Source organism: Salvia splendens, chromosome 14, assembly GCF_004379255.2.
Source record: "Salvia splendens isolate huo1 chromosome 14, SspV2, whole genome shotgun sequence".
NCBI lineage: Eukaryota > Viridiplantae > Streptophyta > Magnoliopsida > Lamiales > Lamiaceae > Salvia > Salvia splendens.
This window is the reverse complement of record NC_056045.1, coordinates 652,454-675,315: the sequence shown is the minus strand read 5'-3', so window position 1 is coordinate 675,315 and position 22,862 is coordinate 652,454. Positions and strand designations below refer to the sequence as shown.

At 36.4% G+C, this 22,862-nt stretch overlaps 3 protein-coding genes and 1 pseudogene across 6 annotated transcripts; 2 read left to right on the top strand and 2 right to left on the bottom strand.

The window, feature by feature from the left end:
• Window positions 1–256: 256 nt before the first annotated feature.
• LOC121764575 lies at window positions 257–4,397 on the top strand. 3 transcript variants are annotated; one of them, XM_042160588.1, is made up of 4 exons: window positions 257–524; window positions 1,718–2,748; window positions 3,068–3,914; window positions 4,035–4,397. In XM_042160588.1, the coding sequence occupies exons 2-4, from the start codon at window positions 1,780–1,782 to the stop codon at window positions 4,040–4,042; spliced, it is 1,824 nt and encodes a 607-aa protein (XP_042016522.1). In that variant the 5' UTR covers window positions 257–524; window positions 1,718–1,779; the 3' UTR covers window positions 4,043–4,397. The 3 variants fall into 3 exon arrangements, with proteins under 3 accessions (XP_042016522.1, XP_042016520.1, XP_042016521.1); XM_042160586.1 differs by having other exon boundaries at window positions 1,714–2,748; XM_042160587.1 differs by lacking the exon at window positions 257–524 and adding an exon at window positions 816–1,584 and having other exon boundaries at window positions 1,714–2,748.
• A 1,729-nt stretch (window positions 4,398–6,126) lies between these two features.
• LOC121763499 (exocyst complex component SEC6-like) lies at window positions 6,127–13,127 on the bottom strand. 2 transcript variants are annotated; one of them, XM_042159517.1, is made up of 25 exons: window positions 12,872–13,127; window positions 12,386–12,424; window positions 12,133–12,218; window positions 11,942–12,032; window positions 11,655–11,744; window positions 11,493–11,572; window positions 10,972–11,064; window positions 10,299–10,325; window positions 10,101–10,208; window positions 9,836–9,944; window positions 9,707–9,751; window positions 9,240–9,295; window positions 8,997–9,105; window positions 8,694–8,834; window positions 8,427–8,606; window positions 8,060–8,137; window positions 7,884–7,970; window positions 7,706–7,750; window positions 7,524–7,602; window positions 7,218–7,287; window positions 7,008–7,095; window positions 6,823–6,912; window positions 6,617–6,733; window positions 6,470–6,532; window positions 6,127–6,369 (listed from the first exon to the last, which is right to left on the bottom strand). In XM_042159517.1, the coding sequence occupies exons 1-25, from the start codon at window positions 12,998–13,000 to the stop codon at window positions 6,238–6,240; spliced, it is 2,232 nt and encodes a 743-aa protein (XP_042015451.1). In that variant the 5' UTR covers window positions 13,001–13,127; the 3' UTR covers window positions 6,127–6,237. The 2 variants fall into 2 exon arrangements, with proteins under 2 accessions (XP_042015451.1, XP_042015453.1); XM_042159519.1 differs by lacking the exons at window positions 12,133–12,218; window positions 12,386–12,424; window positions 12,872–13,127 and having other exon boundaries at window positions 11,655–11,765; window positions 11,942–11,982.
• A 2,802-nt stretch (window positions 13,128–15,929) lies between these two features.
• Window positions 15,930–18,893, top strand: LOC121765586 (annotated as a pseudogene).
• Window positions 18,894–19,430: 537 nt separating this feature from the next.
• Window positions 19,431–21,446, bottom strand: LOC121765581 (cytochrome P450 78A7-like). The gene is made up of 2 exons (XM_042161780.1): window positions 20,448–21,446; window positions 19,431–20,066 (listed from the first exon to the last, which is right to left on the bottom strand). Exons 1-2 carry the CDS (start codon window positions 21,444–21,446, stop codon window positions 19,431–19,433), a joined length of 1,635 nt encoding a protein of 544 aa, XP_042017714.1.
• Window positions 21,447–22,862: the final 1,416 nt, after the last annotated feature.

The following is a 22,862-nucleotide window of genomic DNA, read 5'->3' as shown; positions in this document are numbered from 1 at the left end:
AATTTGCAATCGCAATAATTCTTCCCATAATAATGCCAATGTCCCACCATTATTACCCAACTCATAGTACTACTTTGCTACTCATCACATAATCTAAAAACAATAAACAATCAATACTGTCTAATTTAATTAATTAATTTAGCTACTATATGAATCATAAATGATCCCCTGAGATTTAATTTTGATTTAATTAATAATTTATCAATTCAAGTTTCAACCTTTCCTTAGAAATGAAAAAAGAACAAAAGGAAAATTTTTATTACAAGATCTTCTCTTTGATGTCTAGCTGATTAAGTTCATACCAAAAAAGAAAGAAAAAGGAGATCTTTTAGAATCTTTGCTGAAAAACCTCCACATTCTTCTCTGAAAAGGAATTAAAAAAAGTTACTAGTGTTTATGGTTATGTGTATAAACTACTAAAGCAAATTGCTTTTCAACAGCCCACGGAAAATAGAAGAAAAAGTGAAGTGTGTTCATAGTTTTCTCGTGCAAGATTCAGAGTCTACCAAATCTTTCAGATACCTGTATCTATCTCCTATCCCACTTTCAAGATTTGTTTTTTTGCTATTTTCTTGTTTCAATTATGTCTGTTGATGTAAAAACTGAAGTGGGTTCTCTTCTTGTTGCTTTTTTGTCATTTGGTGATGCTTTGAGTGTTTTGGGGCTGCTGGGAATTTTGGGGGAGTTGAGATTTTGCTTAAAGACTTGATTTTGCTGTTTGTTGATGCTCTTGATTGCTCTTCATTAGATCCATCAAGAAAATGAGGTCAAGAATGATGAATGGTTGGATTTATTGTTAATTTGGTGGAATTTGGTGATGGCTATTATCTTGTTTTTAAGCCCAAATTGGTGTAAAATAGTTAGATAACTACCTTTAGTTTGTTTATTGCTGAATTTAGAAAAAGACCACTCTTTTACCAGCTTAAATTGGTTGAATTTCCTAACAAAAAGATGGGGAATGATTAGAAAACCATGTTTCATTGGGTTCAAGATTTCTAATTTTTTTTGGCTGATTACAAATGTATTCTTAGAACAAAAACAATAAAACTTGGTCAATGAATTTTTCTGGGAGATACTCATTTATAAAAATTGTATAGGATAAATAGTGTGTGAGATCTATCTACATAAATATAATCTGTAGAAATATGAACTATAGAATAGTAAAATATGAGACACCAAATATAAGAAGAGGTGTTGCATTCCGAATAAAACGGAATCTTACCTAAGAATGGTTTTGTGGCAATGTAGCATATCATGTTGCCTTAAAGTATTATACTGAAGCATTTGATTATTAGGATTCTAATGGAGTTTGAATGTTCGGATTTCGATTCTCGATCAGGACAAAGGATAAACAAATGATCGTTACTGCCTTAGTTTAATCGAGACTTTGAGTGAAATACATATCAACTCGGATTTCCATCTTGCATTGAATTTTATGGTATTTGGTTGTGTGCTGAATCCGATTGCATAAAAGGTTTCTTATAGTCTGTAAGCGGACATGCTTGGCTCGGCATTTTCTACTAGGAACGTGATACTAGTTTTCATGAGTATTAAATCATTCATGCCTACTGAATGGACTCTCATGTAATTTTAGTACTATTTCTTTCGATTTTTAGTGTGTTTTTTTGTGGAAGAATCAGTAATTTTTCCTCCCAAAATTTCAGCTCAAGAGTAATCATTCTAATGAATTACTTTTGCATATATCTGTCTTAGGTAGCTGGTTATGAGAAGCTAGTCGCCGTGTGTGTGTGAAGGCGAAGTCCCTGGTATTTTGCGAGCATGGATAAAGATTCCCCGGACTGTCCATACCCCGGTTGCTTCTTCTGCGTCATGAAAGAAGGGAATCCAAGCAAGCGTAGATCGAGTTTACTGAAATTCTTCCGAGAACTCCCCTCTCAAGACGATGACGGTCAAGTCCTCCCGATCAGTGGCCTTTGGAACACTGCCATGGCACATCCTAATGATCCCGAATTCATCGAATTGGGGATTTTCGAATGCATGTCAGCACTCATCTGGAAGGGCTTAAAGAACCGACGCTGGCTATCTCATGACCAGAACATTTACATCCCTTACTACGCAGCACACATAATCGGATCATACTCTATGAACATGGAGGAGTTTGCTGAGATGGCGGTGCACGCTGGAGTCATCCCGGCTCTGATCGAGCTTCTGCGAGGGAGGCTAACTTGGGTCGAACAACGAGTGGCGGTCCGAGCTTTAGGCCACTTAGCGACTTACGCTGCGACGTTTCCTGCTGTATCGAGCCACGGAGAGATCTTGGAGCTGTCGATGCAGCTAGCGGCGAGCTCTCTCGAGATTGTTTACACTCACTTTTACCAGTTCGTCGACAGGAGGCTTAGTTACCACTGTGATCTCCTCACGCGTGGTATGGGAGGCGTTGAAATGGAGTCGAGAAAGGCTGAGGAGTGGGCTAGCCAGCTGCAGTGCTGGTCCCTTCAGCTCATCAATTGCTTTGCTTTCAAACCCGAGTTTCTTACAACTATATGCAAGCCAGAGTTTCTAGCAAAACTTCCCGGGATGTGGGGAGGGCTCGTTAACGAGAATTCACCGGCTGGAATTGGATTATTAAGGACTATTTGCCATCATAAGTTTGGTAGAGGCCCGATTTCAAGCTCTTCTGGAGTTATAGATGCGTTGTGCAACATAGCACGATCTTCGGACGACTGGCAATATATGGCCATCGATTGCCTTCTTTGGTTGCTCCAAGACACGAGCACCTGTCATAAGGTAATTTGTTTCCGAAGTCATCTAAATATTGTCAACGATTGTTTAGGCTAATTGGTTTTGGTTTTTCACATGACTTTCGGATCTTGTTCTCAAATACACGGACTTTACATTGTTCACAACTTTTTCTCCTAATTTCACTTTCCGAGACCTTGAAGCCGGCTTTAAATTTGTCGAAAAGTGAAATTAGTAGAAAGTTGCAAACTATGTAAAGTCTGTATATTCGAGAACAAAATTTGGAAGCCAAGTGAAAAACCGAGTCGTGGCAAATTTCGTGAATTTTGAACTTGCTGCTCATGCCCTATGTCATCTAATTATGCAGGTTAGCGATAAAGTCGTGCCTACACTGATCGACCTTGCAGAAATAACGACGTTGGGGGATCATAAGAAGCTTGGGGATTCCATTGTTAGTGTTCTTGAAGAATGTATGCAGTCGTCCGGAACAGGTAGAAACTCGATAAGCAGCAGTGCAAAAGAAGAGATCGAGGAACTCCTCGCTGCTCGGCAAAGATTAAAATGGGAAAAAAACATGCCGAAAGAGGATCTTCATATCAAACATGCAGCTGCATTGGTGGTTAAACTCGAAGGGAACTCCCTGTTTTCATCTGGGGATATTTCTGCCGCGACTTCAAAATATTCTGAAGCATTAGCTTTGTGCCCGATGAGGTCGAAGAAGGAAAGGGTGGTGCTGTACAGTAATCGAGCGCAATGCCATCTTTTGCTGCAGCAACCGTTGGCCGCGATAAGTGATGCCACTCGCGCACTTTGTCTTCACAGCCCCGTCAACCGCCATGCTAGAAGCCTGTGGAGACGAGCGCAGGCCTACGACATGCTTGGTTTGGCCAAAGAGAGCCTTCTAGATGCTATTTTGTTTATAAACGAGTTCTCGCAGTCCGCTGATCCCGATCTCTCCTTGAGGCAGAACAAAGTGCCCGACTATGCAGAGCGCCTGGTCAAGAAACAGATGCGGGCTGCTTGGTTGTTTAGAGAGGCTTCTGTCAAACACGGAGGCGTGCAATGTGAAGGCGATGCTGGCGACCACTGTGGCCAAGAGACGGAGGACTCAGAATGGGAGACGGCTAGCGAGAGTGATATGGGAAACGATGTTGAGGATGACTTGGGTGATGATTTTGAGAGGAAGGATAGGCATGTCAAAACCTTGATGAAAGGTAAATTCCCTGACTTTCTCGTTTGGTTTTTGCACGTTTGCTCCCAAGTTTTTGCTTCTTGAGACATGAGGATAGGACTAGAATTTGTTTTGAACCGAACCTAACTTTGGAAAAGTGCAGATATGTAGCTAGAGCGAATGGGACTTGTTGCTCACCGGGGATGTGAGATGAGTTTTGGCCGATCCGTAGCCTCGTTTTGGGCATAAGCACCGGTCGAAAACCTGGTCATGAAGTGCATATAAAGATCATGAAAATCAAGTATTTGGTGGAAGAATGTTTTTCTTCTTGAGTTGTTGCATAATTTGTGTTGCTGTTTACTTGGAGGGATTGGCAAAGGGTTTGTAAGTTTGTTAGTTATTTGTTTAGTGTCCAGGTGTTATTTTTATGTAATCCCTTTTTTGTTTAATTTTAATGAATTGTGTATATAGGGTTGAAATCGAATTCTTGACATTTGTTTCTATGCTAACATTTGTTCATGTTTCATTTTTTATTGTATTTAGTTTCTACAGCTAATATTTGTTTGCTTTTTCGTTCCGAATGCGTGTTCTTATTACATTTTCTTTTTATATTTTCACTATCAAACGATCTGAAAAATCTAATTTTATATGTTAATAATGTAAAATTTCGATATCAAAGTTGATCTAACATAAGCACTTTTTTTTATTTTTATGAGAAGTCTGGATCAGTGCTCATTTGTTTGTCGTGTTTGTGGGAATTGCACTACATACATTCCCACTCCATCGCCGGACATAGCTCATTGTGTTTGTTGTGTTTGTGGGAATTGCACTACATACATTCCCACTCCCGGATTTATGACAATTGCCCTAGATTGACTAATTAGTGTCTTCCAAAACAGCTTGGAAATTATGGAAAATATTATTCACCTTGTGTTAAACGTGAGCATAATATATGTAATTTAAATAATCAAACTGAACCGAAACATTAATTTAGTTATTGAAGACCGAGTTTATTTTGAAGCTCCTCTGGTGTGTGACCTGAATGTTTTATGAAAATCGTTGTTTTAAATTACTCTAATGTGATATCTAATTTGATACACCAATAACATTAGTTTTTAGTAGCATCAGTTTGTTGTTGTTTTTAAGGTCAATGTGAATTTTACAATTTCGAGTTCTATTGTAAGGGGTTATCAAATCTTGAAAAGATGGGGTTTTTATGATCGTTCCGTGAAAAATTATTGAAGAATGATGTGATTATGTAGACAATTCTGTTCGAAAGTGAAAACCTTATCTAAATTATTCTAAACATTTTAAGTTCATTAACCGTGAAAAATTATTGAAGAATGATGTGATTACGTGGACAATTCTGTTCGAAAGTGAAAAACTTATCTAAATTATTCTAAACATTTTAAGTTATTCATACTTATTAAGTTTATATATAGTAATAATGTAGATGATTATGTTGTAAAGTGGAAAACATATCTAGATTATTCCAAATTTTTTTAGAATATTCAGAGTACTTTTTAGTAGTTTATACTATTGTAGTTTTTTTTATAGATAATAATGTATTGTAGAAAATTGTAGATACTTATGTTTTAATGTTACTTAAAACAGATAATTTAGTTTTTATTAGGGACTGCTAAGGTACTTCAATTCATTCCTCAATAGTTAGGCTATGTTTAATATTTTCAATAATCAATTAATCACATTATGCTAATAGTTCTTATATTATTATGTCTCGGCTTATATAAAAATTAGTCCAAACCAATTGAAAGTCTAATTTAGTTAAAGTAAACTTTCAGTATCATTTCTAATCATATAATCATGGTTCAAGTAGAAAATAATTGTAATTCAGTTAATAGTTTAATCATAGTCCAAAACATACCACCTTTTCACATTTCAGGCCCAAAAGAAAAACAATTCCATCAACTACATATGACTTCGCACTTCTGTAATTTTTATCCTTTTTTTCATTTATTCACTTTAAGGGGCATTTTTATTCATTGACTATGTTTTCTATTTACAAAAATACTTAAAACGATATTAAGTTATTTACTATGTACCTTCTTTGTTATTATTTTGATTTTTGTCCATTTTCTATTTCTTCTTCTTTCTTTCTTCTTTCTTTCATTTCTTATTTTTATTTCTTCTTTTATCGTTATTCTCATTATTATTAAGTGATACTTCACAGAATATTTAGGGACCTAAACTTTTGATTTTAGTTAAATCTTCTTTGCTTGAATAAAACATTTAAGTTAGATAATCTGGAGTAAGAATTATAAACTTAATAAAAAAGTAACAAAAATATATACAAAAAATTATACGTTCCACAATATACAAATATTAGTAAAAAACCGATAACTGAACTAGGTGATGAGCTTTCGCCATAGTCCTCTGGAAGCCGACACGGCCTTAAGTTTGGGGAAGACGAAGCCCGCCTTCGGAGGATTGCCATCAACGAGAGAGTTTTCGTAGATTTTTCTGCACTCTTGAACAACCTGTTCCACAGAGTAAGCAACGTCAACCTAGTAAAGCAGTTGCTCGTCTTGGAATGATTCGTTTAAGATGGACTGGAGTTATTTAGCTTAATTTGCTTACCTCTTTGGCATCTTTCCTCGGTATGCCTTCGCGTAAGCTCATCAACTTGTCGACCACCTCTGGCTGCAGTGTCGGAAGCGTTGAAATGAGAATAGAGATTACAAGCGACTATACGCTGCAAGGATAGTACAGGTAAAATAGCCTTACAGGACAGTCTGGTTGATGTTCGAGAATATTTGTGTACACGAGTGTGAAAGAATCCAGGCTCTCGGCTGAGGCAAGTTCTCTCAAGTCAGCCAGTACCCTTACTCTATTTTCAACTTTCTGCAACACATTATAGTATTAGTATGTCACAAATATCTCAGAGTATTGAACCGAGCATTCGAGTTCCACCAAAGCGCAGCAATACTTACAGAAATGCTAATGTACCCCCGAAAAAAGTCCATGAGAACCTCTTCGTCTAGCTTCATCCTTTCGATCGTCTCTTCTTTAATGCAATTTTTCTGCAGAGCAGACACAATGGAGTCAAATCTACAGAATGATACGACTGGAATGTGAACTGTCTATTCTCTATATGAAATGCTTCCGTGATAGTAACCTGCACAAGCATATGGTTGACGTAGACAATAATAGTCTCTTCAACACAGGCCTCAACAAATCGCCTAAATGATCGTTCTTCAATGTACCTTCACATACGATGGCAAACATTGAGATAGAAAATGATTGGAGCATTGGAAAAATATAAGTAGTCAATTGCTGGATTTGCCAGTTTCTCAGGCTCCATTTAATTAGCATTTCTGTAACTTACGTTTTGACGCCTGCAAAGTAATCACCAAATATTTCAACTAGGTACTCGGTTACCTGTCCTTCCAGCCAATCTGAAATAAGAACGGAAAAGCGATGTTCACAGGATACACATTGAGAACGTAGCAATGCAAGCCTTCGAAAAGAAAAATGACATTTTGTGTACTCTTTATTTTCTTTTGCACCATCTTATACAAATAACCAGGTGAAGCGTTGTTTTGCAGACACTACTGATTCAGGAATGAACTCTTGAACACATAAATGGGGAAAGTTTCCAACAAGAAGGTCGCCAACAGGGGAAAACTATTACCTTTCTGATACAGCTTTATAAGCAACCCCTGAACTCCCGGGTCTTCAAAAATGAAACTGACAGTTTCATGTACAGCTTCCTAACGTCATCATAGTTGTGATGTATGAGTATAAAATTGTAAAAATAGCCACGCAGTTAGTGTTGAAATTGCATACTGGAATCAAAAGACTCGATCAACATACCTTTGCAACCTCCAGGAAGCCTTTGCAAGCGTCGTCAAAATTAACCTGTAAATGTGATGGCGACACAATATCAAGAAAGATCAAAGAATCCATACTGGGAATATTTAAAATGTAAATCGCACTGCAACTAAAAGGCAAAAAGAAGAATGGAAGGTATAGAAGTTCTAAATATGCACACCTGCTCTGCATAATTTTGAGGAAGAGCTTCAAGGGTGCTCGAGCTCAGCTCCATGGCAAGATCATAGCAGCGAAGGTTGTTATTAATCTGTCATAAAATGATTCATCATGGGATATAAAGATGACTCATAGAATCATTTGGACAAATATGTATATAAGCTGGCATAATTCTCATACCATAACACATAAAGCTTCAATTTTAGAAGCAGATTCTTCCAATCTCAGCCTTGCAGCTCCTTGAAAATCAATCATAACCTGCAATTGGTTGGGAGGGTGGGAGGCTCAGCAAATGTTTCATCCATTTAATTTGTTCTTTTCGTGTTATCTTTCCAATCTTTTTGGCTGGGAGATTAAGTGGCATGAGAAAGTGGTAAAATAGTTTCAGAATGGTAAAATAGTACCATATTTTCAGTTGATAAAGTTAAAGACAGACTTGAGTATCCTTTTCCCCAACTTGAAATAAGAGAGAGATTGAAAATAGTGTATTTGTTTCCTAAAAAGCTGGCTTTTGGTATAAGTATAATGCATTCTTTAAGTTGCCTACCTGAATGATGGCCAATGAAATTCTATATAACATGACATCCGTGCTATTGTCCAGTACAATTTGTACTTGCTCTTCAAGAATGCAAAAGAAATCAACAGCAGCTGGGGTGAAAAGCTTCCCATCAACTGTTTTCTTTGGTGGCAGGACCTTGTCAGCTTCAAGTATATTCAAGTACCATTTCTACAGAATAGGATGGATTTAGTTGATTATTTGACCAGAAAGGTGACTTGATGTCAATGGAATGGAAATGCTCTCTAGTCTAGCTACCCTTGTTGTGGCTTGCATCCGTTCAACATAAGCATTCATAAGGGGGTCCATGGCACCACTTTCAGAACAAACTTGAGCTAGAGAGTCGTCAACACCAAGTCCAATCAGATTATCTTGGTACTCAATTACCCATCCAGTTACCTAATAATTAGAAGAAGACATTCAGAAATTAACAATGGCTCCAATTTTATCTTATCAAGCAATGATGTATAGCAGAGCGCAACTTCAGGCATTAGTGTAACAAAAAGGGTCCAAAATATTATATTTATTTAATATCAAAAACTACAGATGCAGATAACATGCCTTTAAAATATCCATAGCTGACAGATCATTAGCTCTATCACTCAGTAATCGTAGCCAGTGAATAAAACGCTCTGTGTATAGGTTCACCATGAGCTGGAATATGTTGTATCTGAAAGCAAGGAATTCAAATTAAGAAGCAGAATTATCACAAAAACAAAAAACTATATATCCCAGCAAAGCTTCGGGACTACAACATATCTCAATTAACATACACTCTTGTGTATATCAACATAGATGGCCAACCTTGGGGGAAAGCATGGAGCAACATAGTCATATATATCTCCAAGCTCTTCACCAATCTGACGTCAATGAGGATCAATAACCAAATAATCAGATAAATAAATAATTTTCCTTCAGTTATAGCAAAGGTAAAAGTGAAAAGTGGCAAAGACATAAGTTCAGCAAAAAATCAAATAAGTATTAAGTACAGGATTCCAGAATATTCATTAGTTTCATAAATTAATGGAACACATGCATCTTGATATGAAGAATGTTACCAAACATTTGTTATTTAGTTAACTGATCCCATAAAGAATGAGTATATGCTATTTCAAAAATAATAAAGATAATATTCTATGGTTTTTACAGCAAAATAGAATATCAACTTCTTAACTTTCCATTTCTAACTTCCTTAAAAAAGAGTAATAGTTATTGGTAATTTAACTGACTCCAACTGTCCCACACAGACCATGAAAATACTAGATGAATACCTTTTTAGCCTCCTCTAAAGATCCTTTTAGGTTCTGAATTTCAAACTGAAAGAAATATCACTATCAGTAAATGAGAACTCAAAAAACTCAGCATTTGCGTTTAGCAACAGAAGAAGTATGAATGTCAACCTCAGAGAGCAATTGGCTAAAACGTGATTCAACAGACTTCCTTATTTCCACATAACATTTATCCTTGTAGCCTTTGCCCTGAAATTTCAACTTCTTCTGTGCAAGATTCCTAAAAGATGACATTGTAGTTGTAGATTTTGTAATACAAAACAAGAAGAAAACATAACATCAACAAAATTATGCTACCCTGATATGCCCAAAACTTGGACCGGGAAACTAAATAACGAGGCAATGAGTAGATGAATCAGTTTGACCAGGTAAGTACTTGGCATTTCTGCGAGGATTAGTTAAAGATTCCAAGGAACCATGTCCTTCTGCTTCAGCTGCTTCTGTAGCTAGTTGTTGATCCAGGGTTTCTTGCAGTTCAACAACCCTTTTTGTTTAATTAATAATGAAAAAAAGATGCATCAATGCCAAGACGGAACCAGCAAAAAAATATCTTATCAACTTCACTCAGGCATACCTCAATGCACGAACAAGTGTTTGTGGGCTGCAAAGCAAAATAGTTGCAATAGATGAGTAGCACAAACACTTGGGATAACTTTCCGAATGACTGCAGAAGTGTAACACATGAAAATGGAATGCACTATTTATTTATGCAAGTTGTTTTCATCTATACATGGAAAGGTATATTGGGGTCCTCATAATTTCACTTTTTCCTAGTCGTCCACATATATTTATTAATGACTGAGTCCCTATATTTGAAATTCTGTTAAGTTTGAGGCAAATAATAGTATCAAGGACTTCTATTAAAAATATAAGGACTCACCTGTAAAAAGAAAAATGTGGCTCTGCCATTGGGTACCAAGTATAAACGAAAAGAGAAAGTTTAAGTCCAGGGACCATATATGTTTTTTCTCCTACATAAAATGGCACCTAAACCTAATTCAAAATATATACGAGCGCATGTAAAATCTGTTTTCCTTCTAAAGTTTTAATTTAGTTTATATCTTCAACGTATTCAACAGCAATATCATGTGTAAACCAAGGTCCTCAAAACAGTATTCTCTCTAAATGCGCAAAGACAAGTTTGGGACAATTAAAACTGCTGATTTTGCAGCCATTAATGTAAACGCCAAAGCTAAAGAACCAGAAAAGCGCATCCCAATGAAAGCAAAACCATAAAACTAGTATACCTGTCTTTAGCAAGTTGAAAGAAGTTGCTTATATGACCCCACAATGTCTTCTCGAATATCTCCCATGTATGATCTATATCGTCAAAGTATTCCCTGCAACATGTTATAACTACTTTAACAAAAGTAAATTGCTCATCTTTGAAAGTTGAGTGAACAAAAACATATGGGATAACTGCTTCCCATATTCAAACAAAAGGAGTAATAACATCAAAATATTTTTTTTTGGAGGATTGAACTGGTTGAAAGGTTTACCCTCCAAGGAACTGTAAGGCACACTGAATATGAAGGTCTTAAAAGAAAAGCACAAATAATCAATGCACCATCATTTTATTGAATTTTTAAAAGAGTAAAATGTTCAGAAGATGTGCTTAAGTGAATGACATGATAATATGAGGATTGTTGATTTGTAACCACTCGGTACTAGGTAGCAATAGAGATTATTGATAGGTAAACTGTTAATAGGAAGAGTGCAACTCAAAACAGGATTCCTCTACACAATACATGCAGATAAGCTCTCTGACCTCAGCCGACCAATCTCGTTTTCATGAGATGATGCAGCAGCTAAAGCAAACCTCCTTTTTCCATCCAGTGCAGTTAACCTCTATATTCCATTTAACACACCCAGATAAGAAGCAAAGCTTTTGAAATTTACGATAACAATCAAGCCAAGAAAAGGTCAAAACCTCATAGGTATTGATAAGTTCTTTGTCATCATTTAAAAAATCACGTGCTTCAGAAGCCTCACTAGAGATTGACATCATACCCTCGACATCCTACAACAGAGCAATCAAGTTCTATCCCAAAGATTATAAAGAAAAAAACTGAATTAGAATGCTAACCGTAAACACTAACAATGAACTAGTAAAGGACAGCATAAGCATCTTCAGTCCAGCTCAGTATAGGTTTACCAACGGATATGGGGATAAGGGTAAAATCCACATTCACAAAATCACATCAGTCACACACTCACCTTCAGAGTTGTGTTTAGGTTATTCCTTGCATTGCTGAGGAGATTTATTTGGTCATGATCATGAATCAATGTTTGACATTCTTTGCATAACCTATTATAAAGGAAAGTTCAAGATCATCTTAAAGCATAAACAACCATGCATGGCATGCAGGGAAGGAGAACATTCATAAACCATGAGATCATATTCCTACTTATCAATCCCAACAAAATTTTCTCTGAGATGGCTTGTTGTCTCTGACAAGGACAATGACTCAAGACCTTCTTGTGCCTGCTCAACCTGAATTTGAAATTCAGTGAGAAAAGTTTGGTGACTGTAATAGATCAAGGAAAATGAAATTTTGCAGGCTCCAACAGTACATCTCAGAGAGCTAAAGTGGAAGATATTGAACTTCCACTACAATAATTTGATTTTCAAAAAAGAAGGTTTACAGGCTCAATTTATACCTGTTCGACAACCATTGTACTGAGTTGTGCATCATTTGCCTGAAACCAAACCATACAGAAAGAGCCAATCACCATATCATTTTAACACAAGCTAGAAATAATGAGAAGAAACGAGAACAAACAGAAATTGAGTATCAATATCTTAACTTCAAATAATTCGGAAAAGAAGCACATTGTGATATATATATATATATATATATATATATATATATATAAAACTCTATGAGAAACTCCTGTTCCTGTTGGATAAAGCAGAGGCAATCGTGTGCAGAATAAAGTGAATACCGGGTGCAGATAGCTAGATTACATGATTATATCCTAAACAAGATTTAATTTGCCAATTGTGGCAATCAAGGCCATTTCATCTTCATAGAGAGTAAAAGCAAGGAGGCCTAGTTCCACACTAAAGCAGAACACAAATATCAATACAGAATCCGATTAAGTTTCAGCCGTAATTCCGCGTAATGCTTAAACCTCCAAACCAACCTGTTGGCGCGAAATGTAATCAGCTTTGATCGAAGATATGAACAGCAAATGCTCCGGCAGCAACAGCAGCTTCGCTACCTCCCGCACCGCCGCCTCCTTTGCCTCCACACCTAGATCCTCCGCCATCATCGTTCCTCTCCTCTCCGTCAAGCTCAAATCCCTCCGATTAACCGGAGCGCTCAGCTATGTAGTACATTTCCTCTTTTTGTTCCGAACTAGGTATTAACACCCGTGCTACGGCGGCATTAAAGTTCAAATAATGAATAGTATTAAAAAAAAGTACGGTGTCCTACTTTAAATGAAGAATTTACTACTTCCTATTAAACAGAACATTTCAAATTCAGCAAAAATAAATATAAAAGTGTCATTAACATGGGACGAAGGGAGTATAATTTTAATTTATGATTTAATTGGAGTAAAAACAACAAAATTAATGATAAAAAGAAGATTTGTAAGTAACGATCAAAGAGTATGAGTTAATTAGAATAAATACGTGTGAGTAAAGATCAAATAGTACAAACAGATAATTCAAATAATAAATGTACAATAACAGTATACACCTATATAAATAAAAAATATTTTAATTAATTAAATGTAATTTTTAAAAAAAATATTAATTGGTATGTAGGTCTCACATTCCACTAACTTACTCCACTCACATTTTATTATAAAATTAATATAAAAAGTGAGTCTCACGTTCCACTAACTATTCCAACCAACTTTTTTTTATATTTCTTAAAACCAGTGTCCACAATAAGAGTGATAATTATTGTGGGACAGAGGGAGTACAAAATAGCTATCACACCTCAATGACATACTACAACACTATCAATACTTATTGATAAAAATAAGAAACATTATCATTACAAAGACTTTTATGAAATTGTGTTAAATGAATTAAATAAAAATAAAATAGCTATGATAGATTAATAAAATAGGAGAGATAAAAAGAGTAAAGTAAGTGATAGAATAAAAGAAGTATTTTGTCCAATTGTTTTTTTTTTCAAAAATTAATTCTATAAATATTTTGAAAAATTCAAAATAAAGTAAAGAAATAAAAGACACTTCATCTTTTTATTTTCACTCCAAGAAGGACATCAAGGTCTTTTCACAACGACCCTTGCATCAGCCTTCCTCACCCACGCGTCGTCGTTGCCGCTTTCTCCTCATCTCCGGCATCTCTCTCGCTGCCTTACCGACTCACCCGCCACGCCGCCTTGCTAGCCCACCTGTGGTGTGCTCGGCAGTCTATTATCAGGTATGACTCAACTTTCGCTCATCGCCTCACCCGCCAGCTGTTGCCGGAGCCGTCGCCGGATTCCAAGCAGAACCACACCTGCTATACTGCAATCACAAAATCAGAAAATCAGTTCATAAAATACAGATTCTAGTGCGTCTATTTAAAAAGTGTTATAAATCTTCTTCAAGAAGTTTGCATTTGATAGGTTCATTTTTTGTCCAGTTATATTTAATATGGCTCATAGTCAGATACCACTTTACTTATATAAAATTACACAATCAACTCACTTTTCCCTCCAAAAAGGATACAATAGTCATTTCATCCAACGGTCACTTTTTATTAATATAGATATAGATTAGTTACGTAGTCAAAAAATAGTCTTAATTGGATCGTGTTGAAATTTAATAGTATAGACATTGAAGTAAATAATTGTATAATTTCCAATGATATTGATCAAATTGGGTATAGAAATTGAAGCAATAATATTATTGATATTTGCAATGATAATTTTTAAATTACGCGTAACTGATTTGCACGATTAATTATGATGGCCGTTTGTCTAACGTGTTTCTTCCAAAGCTGAATTAAGAAAAAATTCCCATTTTGAGAACGAACTTAGAATCTCTCCAAAGAAAAGAAAAGTACTCTCTCTGTCTATAGGACTGAATCGACTTATATTATTTGGATTATCAGCCCGACAAAAGATCGGGTAGGGCGTCCAGTGGGCTTTTAATTGGCTCAATAACAAGAAAAGTTTGTATGGATTATTAACCATTATACTTAATATTTTTATGAAAGAAACTACAGGTGGTGGTGTTAGTGGAACGTGAGGGTCTATATTATTAATAAAAGAAAAGAGAAAAAAAAGTAAGAGAGAAGTTGAAAATTTTCCTTTTTTAAATGTGCATTATTTTTTGTGGACAATAAAAAATGGAAAATGTGCTCTATTTTTTTGTGGACGGAGAGAGTAATGTATTGCTCAAATCAAACGTGGTGTCAATTTATTGGGATATATATTTTACATAACTTTGGTAGACTATTAATCCAACTTATATATAACGTGTAATTTTAATTATAAAAGAAAATAAATGAACTCAACCTTGACTTTAGAAAAAAAATGAAAAGAGAGAAAATTTGAATGGCTTTCTTCTTCGACAATGGAACTAATTCGAAAGTAGAGTAATTGATTTTACAAAATCAAGTAACATATATAGTTGGACTATCGCTCCTAGTTGTCTGATAAAACTAGTCACAGTAAATCAAACGACTAGACAGAGATTGGTAGAAATTAAATAACCATAAATGTCTTAACCATATCAATAAAGTCATTTTATATAATCAATTTCAAACCTCTAAATTTCGTGGGGAAATAATAATTAAGAGTGCAAGCAACCAAAGATCTATCTTAATTGATATTAATATGCTTCCTTAATGAATATTCGAACCATGAAGAAGTGCCGACACGTGTTAATGTATAAGTAAATAAAAAGGGAAAAAAGAGCTTTTTAGGGGAAGTTTAAATAAAAGGATTCTAAATAACACTATTTAAATCAATTACGTACACCCCTAAATGATCAGAACAGTAGTATGATTTTTCCTACTCTACCATTTTTTTAAAAAAATTCTGAACTAAAAGTTACTACACCACTTGTGGGCTGATGAATATTAACATAAATTTTTCTAAATTAAGTCAAAACTTAATATTGTAAATACAATATTAGGTGGTATGTCTTCTAAATATGAGGAAGAACACCCAAATTCCTATTGGAAGACGTGTGCAGAAGATCATGACCAAATCAAATTTACATTTTGATTTCTTCGACTAATTTCAGTCAGAAGATCGAATTCTCTGATGAGATTGGGACTCTTTGGTGGCATTCACATAGTGATTGGTCACGTGCCACGGTGCACGGAGCAGTGATTATACATCCCAAGAAGAAGGGTAATTATCCTTTTCCAGTGCCCCATGCTGAAATTCCAATCATAATAGGTAATTTTAATATATGATTGATAAGTAGCTAGATAGATAATCAAGAAAATTATTTATTTGACACAAATTGTTTCTTGGTATAAATTTATTGTAGGAGAGTGGTGGAAAAGTGATATTCAAGAAGTTCTTAGTGAATTTCTTGAAAATGGAGGGGAACCTAATATTTCTGATGCTTTTCTTATAAATGGTCAGCCAGGTGACTTGTACCCTTGCTCAAGAAAAGGTTTGAGCTTCTTACTCTAATTTAAATTATGGTATTTTTAATGTTGGTTTGCATCGTGGGGATCGATGTGCACGAGGTGTGTATTCGAGATTTATAAAGGGTTGGTGAAATTTGAATTTTTGACTTTTTCTGTCATTAGATTTTTACCATCATGATGCCTCGATCTCTGCCTTCTTAGATGAAGGGGAAACTTCTTACCAATTAAGATGTATTTCATGATTATTTTCAATCATCATATTGTCATTTGATATTATTTCTTCATTAAAAAAGGAAGAGTGTGTTTTGCAACTCTCTTTTCTAAATGGAATTGTCATCCATCACATATGAGAGTTGATTGATTAACACTAAGTAATTAATTAATTACGGTTTAGGTGATTATTCATTGACCACGTTTGTTTCCAAAATGTTGGGTTTAGAAATATATATTTTCATGATTTGACCTTTGTAAACACAAGTGCACATGAGCCTTCAAATACATCACAGCAAACGTAAGGAAAAAGACTATTTCATTAATTTAATTTTGCTACAAAAGTAATTTGTAATGTCGTGAGAATAGGAAATGAAACACCATATATGTATACAATGGATATTAATACCTCATTAACATATTGTTTATGAATTATGATAGTTAAATTATAGCCAGAGCTTTAATCCATTTTAACTTCATGCAGATACATTCAAGATTACCGTCGACCATGGCAAGAGATACCTAATCCGGGTAATCAACGCCGTGATGAACACCATCATTTTCCTCAAAATAGGCGGCCACAATGTCACCGTGGTCGGCACTGATGGGGCTTACCTCAAACCCTTCACCACCGACTACATCGCCATCTCCCCGGGCCAGACCATCGACTTCCTACTCCTCGCCAACCAAAAAAGGTACCACACGAAAATATTTTATCTTGTGTTAAACCAAAGTTGATATAGACCATTATATTTAGCTATATATGATTAGTACCCTAGTAAGTATATAAGAATGTGACGAATTGATCAGAATATAATTTAGAGAGTATCGATTCAACGAGTTCGAGGGGACGGATCCATTTGGTGGAAATAATTTATGATATAATTTAGAAGAAAAAAAAAATTAACAATGTATATATATGGAAGCATTACTCCATACCTTTCATGGAGTATTATGATAATTATGTAGATTTGGTTAAAATATGAACCATCTCCCTATGGGAGATAAAAAAAACATGAATTTTTGCTATACATTAATGTGTTTTATATGCTCTGATGTTTTTATTCACCACGTCATTTTTTTTCTTATAGCCAAAACTACTACATGGCCGTTGGGCCCTACTCCGTTGCCGGCACCTTCGACACCACCACCACCACCGCCCTACTCGAGTATCGAACCACCCCCTCAACCCCTCCACCCTCATCCCCACCGCTCCCCACCCTCCCCGAATCCAACAACACGCTCGCCTCGGCCAATTTCACCCAAAAATTGAAAACCCTAACCCTAAAAAACCGCCCAATCAACGTCCCCTTAAACCCTTCCACAAAACTCTTCTTCACTCTCTCAATGAACACTCTCCCATGCCCCAACTCCACCTGCTTAGGGCCATTTGGGGATAGGTTTTCCACAGCATAAACAACCTAACATTCGACCAACCAAAAATCTCAATCCTAGAAGCTTATTACAAAGGGATCAACGGCGTGTACCGCGGGGATTTCCCGGGAAGGTCACCGCTGGCCTTCAACTAGACTGAGGCATTTGTCCCGAGGGAGCTGTGGGTCCCGGACAATGGGATGAAGGTGAGGTATCTCGACTACAATTCGACAGTGGAGATCTTTTCAAGGGACTAACACCGTGAGAGGAGTTGATCATCCGATGCATTTGCACGGGTATAGCTTCTATGTTGTTGGTAGTGGATTTGGGGATTTTGATGAGAGGAGGGATCCGAGGAGCTATAATCTTGTCGACACGCCATTGATGAACACCATTGCAGTTCCGGTCAATGGATGGACTACCATTAGGTTCCGGGCGGATAATCCAGGTTTTGTTTTACTTCTTTCGTTTCGAATATTTAGTCTGGATTTTTGATATATATGTCACACAATATTTGTAAGCATGGTTAGTGTTTAGTCATTTTTGTTCTAAGAATTTTATAATGCTTAGAGTTTGTGATCGAGGTAATAGATTTATTCAAGACCTGATTTCCTAGAAAGGGTGAATAAAAATAATGAATGGGGTGTTGATATTTATGCAATTTATAAATATGAAACTCGGTCTCGAGTTCTACCTTATAAGGAAAGGAATAGAATTTAAAAACAGAAAAGCTAATGTGGGTCAGACGCGAATGGTGCTCACAAATGGTGTGTAGCATTATGTTATGTTATTAATTAACTTTTGAAAGTCTCAAATATTTTAATTTATAATATACTGATTCTATTTTGCCATTTGTAAGGGGTTTGGCTGTTGCATTGCCATTTGGAGAGACATCTAAGCTGGGGAATGATGATGGTGTTCATCACTAAAAATGGGAAGAGCCCTTCTGCTCAAATGGATCCTCCACCTCCAGATTTCCCAAGATATAGATTTATTAAGTATACGTAAAAGCATGGATGATGGTATAATGAACATTTGGTTCTTTTAATTGTCACACACTATTTTGTGGCAATCCTCATATAATTATAAGTCTCTCATATTAACATAAGGGTCAGAATAAATTGAGCTCGAATATATAGGTTTATCAATTAATTGTAGATTTTGAAGAGTTGCTTCTATACTGTTACTTCGCCATCTTTTGATTTCAAGACCATTTTGTACCATATCAAAAAAGAATGTAGATTTTGAATACTGGAACAAATCTAGGGCTAATTAGTTAGTAGTAGGACTGCGAGATCTATAATATATTGGAATGAAATTACAATCTTATTCATACGGAGTATATGTTTATAATATTACAAATACAACTCAAACGAACATAATTAAGTAAATTCCCAGGAAACAAAAACATAGATAGAAGTCACATATAGGCCTAGTGATTTGTCCATACCTAGACCTAATACAACCTTATTTATATTCACACCACATTATATATTATTTAATTATAAATAGATAGAAAGAAGCCCTAGACAACAAATAAAACCCTCAATTAACCCTTGGAATCACAATAGCCGAGAGAGGCTTCTTCATCTCACAAGAAAGCTTCAACTCCTCACTCAAATCAACAGGCTTGCTTTTGTCTTCAATCCATTCAAACTTCATCACCAACTCAGCCACACACATAGAAACACTGGCTAACCCTAATTTCCGTCCGGGACAGACCCGGCGGCCTGCCCCGAATGGAGCCAGCCTCAAATCACCACCCCTAACATCAACACCGGTCCCACCGTCCGAGGCCAGAAACCTCTCCGGCCTAAACTCGAAGGTATTGTCGCCCCAGATCATCGGATCGTGAGCTATGGCCCACATGTTCACCATTGCGGTCGTGTAGGCCGGTATCACCATGCCGTTGCTGAGGGGGAAATCTGTCGTTGAGAGGCGGGCCCACGAAAGGAGGGGCCCTGGCGGGTGGCGCCGGAGCGCCTCCTTCACTACCGCCTCCAGGTAGGGTGACCTGGCAATGTCGGTGTCCGCGATGATGACGTGAGATGATGAGGTGTTTGGCACTAGGGTTTGGAGTTCTTTGTGGATATTTGATTGGATTTTAGGGTTTAGGATTAATTCAGCCATGACCCATTCTATTAGAAGGGCTGTTGTGTCGGTGCCTCGAAATATCATTTCCTATCACAAAAAAAATAAAATTTAATAGTGGTTATTTTAAGAAAAAAATGTAATTATAAGGTGATGGAGCATTGTTAGCCTTGACTAACTAATAAAATGAAATTACACAATTATAAAAGTCTAATAATCCAACAATCAACCTTATTAATCAGTTATCAACTAAAATTGAGGATTAAAAAATCAAAATAATTAGACATAATGAACCCTAAATAAACCATTTTTTATTTTTCAAATAAAACTTTAGTACATGTGAATGTGTGATGTAATAGTGGTGATTTCATTCATGCATGCAATTTTAGTTGATCAAGAAAAAATATCAAATGTGTTTTCCATGAAAATTGGATGCAAATGAGAGAGAGAGAGAGAGAAATAGCTAATTACCCACAACACAGCCACCATATCATCCTCGTCAAGTTTCTCTTCTCCATAGAGAGATAGTAACACGTCGACGAAGTCATATTCTTCGCGTGTTTTTTCAGTACTACCATCTCTATCGCAATGTTCCTTGATAATCTTCTTAACGAGTCTCTCAACTCGAGGCACTAGAGCCACGCACCGCTCTCGAACACGGGACGGCTCGTAGAAATACTTGAGCCACGGGAGATGATCGGACCAATTGAAAGCTCCCAAGAGCTCAAATCCCTCTCTTACTAGCTCATTCAGTTCTAGGGCTTCGTCATCATGCTCCACCACGTCATACCTTTTCCCAAACACGATATCTGTGATCGTGTTTAGGGACATGGCCTGCAGGTGCTTCCTGAGCTGCACATGTCCCTTCAGGGATTGCTCGCCAGCTACTGCGCTAAGCATGGCTGAGCACTCTAGCTGGCGGCCCCCCTGGTGGGCCAGTATGCGCCTGGGCGCAAAGAGGTGGGTTGAGGCGACACTCCTCAGCATCCGCCAATGGGGCCCATCTGGGGCGAACCCGATGGCTCGGCTGAACATCAGATGCTTAGCCGACTCCTTGATCGGGCGGCTGGCGAAGTGCGGGCTGGCCAGGATCTCACGCGCGATGCATGGGTCGGCGGTGACTACGGCGGGAGTGGAGCCCAAGCTGAAGGCCATGAGCCTCCTCGCGGCGTTGCTCGAAGCCATGCGGGCTAGCTTGCGGTGAGCCAAGCCGCGGCTCAAGCTGAATAGGCTACCGAAAATGGGAAGCCCAATGGGCCCGGGGATTGGGGTCCGGCCCATTTTATTGCGGCCGTTTTTCCATGCGGGACCACCGGATGAAAAGGCCCAGTTGATGAGCCCACAAATCAGGAAAGTTGCAAACATATAAAACAGAATCAAATTTATGTCACAATATTTATTTATTTCAAGAATTGCTGGCAGGGAAAAACCCAACATGTTTGTGTCTTCATAAGTGTTCGACAATCCCATGACTGTGTATGTGTGTGTGAGAGAGAGAGAGATAGAGAGGTCTTAGGTGAGGTGTGAGATTGGTGGAAATGAAGGTTGCAACAATGGTGTTTAAATAGATGGGAATTCTTGAATACAGAGCTCAATTTCTTGGGAGAAAATAGAAGAAAGTGCAAAAGAAAATTACATATTGAAAGGGCTTGATTAATTTGGACACCTAGGAACTGGATCACATTTCAATATTCCATGGTGATCCAAAAGAAACATAAATTCAATAATTATAATAACTTTTATAAAAAGTATAGCCATGTAGTTTCGATGGATGCACGAAGATGATTACACGTAGAGTATATAAGTACATATTAGTGATTTGAGCATTCATGTATTTTAATTGTGTTATCATTTATGTATAACCATTTTATTGGATTATAATCAGTGCTGAACCGTCAAATAATTCATTTTTAGTTTGTTTTAGAATATTGTTAGATAACACAAAGTTCATTTTTAGTTCATTTTTTTACCTTTCGTTTCATAAGTAGTTCATTTTTAGATCTTTTTAGTTCATTCTAGATTAAATGATATGAAATGATCTTAGAATATACTCCATGTTATCTAATAATAACTATGTGTTGGTTCAACGTTCGACACTAGGAATTAGTTTTGTATATATTACATGCGATGTTTGGACAATCGATGTTTCTATTAGGTTGGAGGATATTGCTTACTCTAATTCTTCTTGATAGATGTAACTTGATAGAACTTATTCGAATCATGTATCTCAGAAAAAATAAGGAAATTGAGATTTATATCGAGTCGCATTTAAGTTTAATCTATGTTAGATTTTACGAAAGCTGTGTACTCTCTCATTAATTGAAGTGTATCTAATACTATATCACTGAGAGATAAATCGAATATTATTGAAATTTCATCTGAAACCCATAGTGAAAGATTGAATGACTCATTCAATATATAAACTGATCTATTTTACTATGTATGAAATCTATGAATATTCCGACAATTTCTCTCCTCTATATATTAAAATGAAAATTATCTCAAACGCACGCTAAGCTCTCTTGCCTCGGGTAGATTAAAGATCGTTTTGGGAGATTTCTTCCATGATATTGTAACATCAAAAAAGGACTATAAAGGTGGACATCTCTATAATTGAGATATTCAAAACCCAATAAAGTTTTTATTTTTAATTAACCGATGGATACATCATATATAGCATCGAGGCAATCTCAAGATTAATGAAGGTTACTAATAATGTTGCATAAGTTGAATCATGCATTTCTAGGTACGTAGCTAGCTAGGCCTTTTATGTCTCAAATATTATTAGCTAGCATTGTGAGCAAAAAGGCGGGATAACAATATAAATCTACTTCATTACAAAAATTTGGATAAAATGATGGTAGAAAAATAACTTACAAGAGCTCT